Source organism: Rhinoraja longicauda, chromosome 25 (assembly GCF_053455715.1).
Source record: "Rhinoraja longicauda isolate Sanriku21f chromosome 25, sRhiLon1.1, whole genome shotgun sequence".
In the NCBI taxonomy this organism is placed as follows: domain Eukaryota; kingdom Metazoa; phylum Chordata; class Chondrichthyes; order Rajiformes; family Arhynchobatidae; genus Rhinoraja; species Rhinoraja longicauda.
In genome coordinates this window covers 4,753,250-4,759,249 of record NC_135977.1, presented here as the reverse complement: position 1 = coordinate 4,759,249, position 6,000 = coordinate 4,753,250, and the positions used below count along the sequence as shown (strand labels likewise).

At 47.1% G+C, this 6,000-nt stretch overlaps 1 protein-coding gene across 1 annotated transcript in view; it reads right to left on the bottom strand.

The window, feature by feature from the left end:
• Nucleotides 1-3,499: 3,499 nt before the first annotated feature.
• Nucleotides 3,500-6,000, bottom strand: part of hps4 (HPS4 biogenesis of lysosomal organelles complex 3 subunit 2) — a 52,482-nt gene continuing 49,981 nt past the window's right edge. The window contains exon 12 of the mRNA XM_078421558.1: nucleotides 3,500-3,516. Within this exon, the coding sequence (XP_078277684.1) occupies nucleotides 3,509-3,516 (8 nt within the window). The 3' untranslated portion in view covers nucleotides 3,500-3,508. The remainder of the gene's footprint in view (nucleotides 3,517-6,000) is intronic.

The following is a 6,000-nucleotide window of genomic DNA, read 5'->3' as shown; positions in this document are numbered from 1 at the left end:
GGAGGAGGCCATTTGGCCCTTCGAGCCAGCATCACCATTCATTGTGATCATGGCTGATCAGTAACCCGTGCCTGCCTTCTCCCCATATCCCCTGATTCCGCTAGCCACGAGAGCTCTATCTAACTCTATTTTTAATTCATCCAGTGAATTGGCCTCCGCTGCCTTATGTGGCAGAGTATTCCACAAATTCACAACTCTGGGTGAAAAGGTTTTTGGTCATCTCAGTATTAAATGGCCTCCCCTTTATTCTTCGACTGTGTGTGGCCCCTGGTTCTGGACCCCCCCAACATTGGGAACATTTTCCCTGCATCTAGCCTGTCCAGTCCATTTATAATTTTATACGTTTTTGTTCCTTCTCTCCAGAGATGCTGCCTGTCCCGCTGAGTTAATCCAGCATTTTGTGAATAAAATTTTCCTAATGTTAATTCGGTCAAAATAGTTAACTGGGCCCCATCACTGCCCAGTGTCAGTCATTTATATCAATACATATTCCACTGTGATATTAGCATTCAAACGGTGAATTATTATTTTTTTGCTGGGATTTCTTCTCCTTATAAAACTCTAGTTTATAACGGATGTTTTAAATATTAATACTGAGAGAACTCTGAGAGAGAAAAGATCACGAAAGACACATTATCTATGGTCACGTGCACTTTACAATGCAAATAATGTACAGAATCTGTCGACATTTGTAACCTGTAAATACAGATTGAATCTATTTATGTCTAATATCGGTTTTCTTTTGTTAAATAAATTTGTGAATTGGTCCCGTTGGAGTGTTTTTTTTTATACTGTGTTTCGTGTTTACACTTTGTGTTAAATAAAACTTGTTCCGCAGATCTCTATTAAACTTTCCCCCTCTCATTTGGCGCAGTTGGATCAGGTTCAAATTATTGGCGATACTTACACCCAGGAACTCGAAGCCCTCAACTATCTCCATTCCTGCACCGTTAACTCGGAAAGGGTTGATGCGGTGCTGGCCCGAAGGGCCGAATGGCCTACTCCTGCACCTATTGTCTATTGTTGACGTTGACTGAGATGTCTATGGCCTTCCTTTTCTGGGATGACGTTCCCATGCCTGTCTGAGGTCTGACACTAGCTCGAAGGTATTCATTTATAAAATGCTGGAGTAACTCAGCAGGTCAGGCAGCATCTCAGGAGAGAAGGAATGGGCGACGTTTCGGTTCGAGACCCTTCTTCAGACTAATGTCAGGGGGGTGCGGGACACAGGTGGACACAGGAAGATAGAGGGAGAACTGGGAAGGGGGAGGGGAAGAGAGGAACAGGAACTATCTAAAGTTGGAGAAGTCAATGTTCATACCGCTGGGCTGCAAGCTGCCCAGGCAAAATATGAGGTGCTGTTCCTCCAATTTCCGGTGGGACTCACTATGGCACTGGAGGAGGCCCATGACAGAGAGGTCAGACTGGGAATGGGAGGGGGAGTTGAAGTGCTCAGCCACCGGGAGATCAGGTTGGTTAAGGCGGACTGAGCGAAAGTGTTGAGCGAAACGATCGCTGTTTGGTTTCGCTGATGTAAATAAGTTCCTTGGTTTAGTTTCAAGATACAGCGCAGAAAACGAAGGCCCTTCGGCCCAACGTGTCCGAGCCGACCAGCGATCACCTCATACATTAACACTATCCTACACACACACTGGAACAATTGGCATTTATACCAAGCCATGTAGGAAAGAAAACTGCAGATGCTGGTTTAAAGTCTGAAGAAGGGTCTTGACCAAAGATACCAGAGGAGCAAGATGAACCACTCCGTTGAAATCGCCTATACTGAAGTGTAGTACGCCAAGGAGCGTAACATCCGCCATTTTAGTAAGCAAAACCCACCGTTCGCTCTGCCTCTCGCAGTGTGATCAGTGTTCTGGGGGAACAGTATGTGTGATGATACCATAAAAATGCAGAATATATCTCATCTATCAATTCACAGATTTTTGTTCTTTTTCTTTTTAAACGTTTCTGCCTACTAGAATGGCGCCATGAGATAATATGGTTTTTAGGGTCGAGTGGTCTATCTTGATCTGCTCTATTATCTTTGGTCTTGACCCAAAACGTCACCCATTCCTTCTCTCCAGAGATGCTGCCTGACCCGCTGAGTTACTCCAGCATTTTGTGTCTACCTTAGTTTTTTATCATATCATATACATACAGCCGGAAACAGGCCTTTTCGGCCCACCAAGTCCGTGCCGCCCAGCGATCCCCGTACATTAACACTATCCTACACCCACTAGGGACAATTTTTACATTTAACCAGCCAATTAACCTACATACCTGTACGTCTTTGGAGTGTGGGAGGAAACCGAAGATCTCGGAGAAAACCCACGCAGGTCACGGGGAGAACGTACAAACTTCTTACAGTGCAGCACCCGTAGTCAGGATCGAACCTGAGTCTCCGGCGCTGCATTCGCTGTAAAGCAGCAACTCTACCGCTGCGCGACCGTGCCGCCCATACCAAGCCAAGTAACCTGCGTGCCTTTGGAGTGTGGGAGGAAACCGAAGATCCCGGAGATAGCCCACTCCACAGGGAGTCCGGATGGAACCCAGGTGTCTTGACATTAAGGCAGCAACTCTACCGCTGCACCACCGTGGCGCCTTGTTTATGGCCACAATACAATACATCTTTATTGTCATTGTACAATGAGGGGTACAACAAGATTGGGAATGCGCTTCCCATACGATGCAATAAATGAATTAGCTAATCAGTATAAATTTAAACAACCCAGTGAAACAAAATTGGAACAGTTTTAAAACAGAATAAAGTGCAAGTAGGTCTGTGCCGGTTCACTGTGTGATGTGACCATCTGGCTCAGCAGGACCGGTTCATAGCAGCTATGGCCCTGGGGATGAAGCTGTTCCTGAGTCTGGAGGTCCGGGCGTAGAAGGCCTTCTATCGTCTGCCCGATGGTAGAAGTTCGAACAGACTGTTGCAGGGGTGTGAGGAGTCTGGATGCTGGTGGCTTTTCTGAGGCATCGTGTGTTGTAGATGCCCTCCAAGGCTGGTAGCTGTGTTCTGATAGTCTTCTGAGCTCTATGGACTACCCGCTGAAGAGCTTTCCTCTCTGCCTCCGTGCAGCTGAGGTACCACACAGGGATGCCATGTGTTAGGATGCTCTCTATGGTGCAGTGGTAGAATGTCGTCAGCAGCTGTTGGGGTAGACCAGACTTCTTCAGTGTTCTTAGGAAGAACAGTCGTTGCTGTGCCTTCTTGACCAGCGCAGCAGTGTTAGTGGACCATGTGAGGTCCTCCGAAATGTGAGTGCCCAGAAACGTGAAGCTGGACACTCTCTCCACACTGTCCCCGTTGACCGAGGTACAGTGAAAAGCTTTGTTGGGTGTCAGTCAGCGGAAAGACAATACGTGATTACAATCGAGCCATTCACAGTGTACAGACCCATGATAATGGGAATATAGTGCAAGATAAAGTCTGATCAAAGATAGCCCGAGAGTCTCCAATGAGGTAGAGAGTTGTTCAGGACTTCTCTCTAGTTGGTGGGATGGTTCAGTTGCCTGATAACATCAATTTACTTAGTTTAGTTTAGAGATACAGCGCGGAAACAGGCCCTTTGAGCCACCGGATCCACACCGACCAGCGATCCCCGCACACTAACACGATCCTACACACACTAGGGATAATTTACATTTATACCAAGCCAATTAATCTAAAAAAACCTGCACGTCTTTGGAGTGTGAGAGGAAACCGAAGATATTGGAGAAAACCCACGGGGAGAACGTGCAAACTCCGTACAGACAGCGCCCGTAGTCGGGATGGAACCCGGGTCTCCGGCGCCGTGAGACATCAACTCTGCCGCTACTTTACAGAGGAGCAAAGGTGCCAGAATTGAGGCCTGGATTGTGATTAAATCACTGCATCTGAGCCAACTGATTGCAAAGGAAGAGAGTCCTGGTTCTAGCCAGGGGTTAGATATAGAAAACGAGAATTACATTCATTTAATTTTGAAGGCAAACCGTTGAAGCCAACATCTCCATCTTCAACCAAAGGAGGAAATTGGCTCAAAAATTATATTTAAATTGCCTTTTAAATGGGAAAATAGTTTATAAATCTGTCATTCATAACATTGGCTCACCTCAACTTTAGCAAGACGCATTACTTGTCAATGGATGAAAATGGACTTTAAACAGACTGGAGTTCTCTGTTGGCACTTACCCCAGCTTGATATTTTACACAAGGACAGGTTCCTTCCAAGAGCAGCGCAGTGGTGCAGCGGGTAGAGCTGCTGCCTCACAGCGCCAGAGATCACGCTTTGATCCAGGCCTTGGGTGCTGTCTGTGTGTGTGTGTGTCTGTGTGTGTGTGTGCGTCTGTCTGTCTGTCCGTCTGTGTGTGTGTGTGGAGTTTGCACGTTCTCCCCGTGACCGCGTGGGTTTCCTCCGGGTGCTCCGGTTTCCTCCCACACCACAAAGACGTGTGCGTTTGCAGGTTAATTAGCCATCTGTAAACTGCCCCCTATCGTGTGGGGAGCAGATGTGCCAAAGTGAGATAACGCAGAACTAGCATGATCGGTGGCCGGCATGGACTCGGTGGGCCGAAGGGCCTTTCTCCATGCTGCATCTCTAAACTAAGCATTAGTTTCTGTTGTCATCCAACGATCTAAGGTGACGTGCCTATTGCAAACAAAAGACACGCAGAGTGCTGGAGTATGACTGTTGGCCGATCAATTTGGTTGGTTTGTGCGATGGTCTGGGCTGCGTCCACAATTCATGCGGTCTTGCATGGAGCCGTTCTCAAACCAAGCTGTGACACATCCTGAAAGAAGGAGGGTCTCGACCCGAAACGTCACCCATTCCTTCTCTCCAGAGATGCTGCCTGACCCGCTAAGTTAGAAACATAGAAACATAGAAAATAGGTGCAGGAGTAGGCCATTCGGCCCTTCGAGCCAGCACCGCCATTCAATATGATCATGGCTGATCATCCAGCTCAGTATCCCGTACCTGCCTTCTCTCCATACCCCCTGATCCCTTTAGCCACAAGGGCCACATCTAACTACCTCTTAAATATAGCCAATGAACTGGCCTCAACTACCTTCTGTGGCAGAGAATTCCACAGACTCACCACTCTCTGTGTGAAGAAATGTTTTCTCATCTCGGTCCTAAAAGACTTCCCCCTTATCCTTAAGAGTTACTCCAGCTTTTTGTTTCCAATATGCTTTCTATGTCTGTTTCTGTTTTGTTTCCCTCTTTCCATTGCAACCGTCACAGCTCCTCACAAGCACTTGTTGAAACAACAAACTTCAGATGCTGGATTAGACAAATGGACATAAAATGCTGGAGTAACTCAACGGGACAGGCAGCATCTCCAGAAAGGAAGGAAGGAATGGGTGATCTTTTGGCTCGAGACCACTTCTTCAGACGTACAGGTATGTAGGTTAATTGGCTGGGTAAATGTAAAAATTGTCTCTTGTGGGTGTAGGATAGTGTTAATGTACGGGGATCACTGGGCGGCACGGACTTGGAGGGCCAAAAAGGCCTGTTTCCGGCTGTATATATATGATATGATATGATATGATAATTTTATACGTCTCTATAAGATCCCCTCTCATCCTTCTAAACTCCAGTGAATACAAGCCTAACGTCGTCAGAGGCTCCTGTGCCTGCATGTTACACAGACACCAGCGCAGATGTGGTGGGGGTCAGAATCTGATGAGACTGTGATATCTGAATTATCTGCCTGACAGTACAGATAAAGGTTCGTGCACAAAATAGCAACCATTTGGCTGAGTGCCACATCCACACAATGCCCCTAAATCTAAACCCCTTCAGAACAATAAAGGGATATTGCACACATTTGAAAGAGAGAGAGTGAGACAAGAGGAGTTGAGTATAGGAGCAAGGAGGTCCTTCTGCAGTTGTACTAGTGAGACCGCACCTGGAGTGCTGTGTGCAGTTGTACAGGGCCCTAGTGAGACCGCACCTGGAGTGCTGTGTGCAGTTGTACAGGGCCCTAGTGAGACCGCACCTGGAGTGCTGTGTGCAG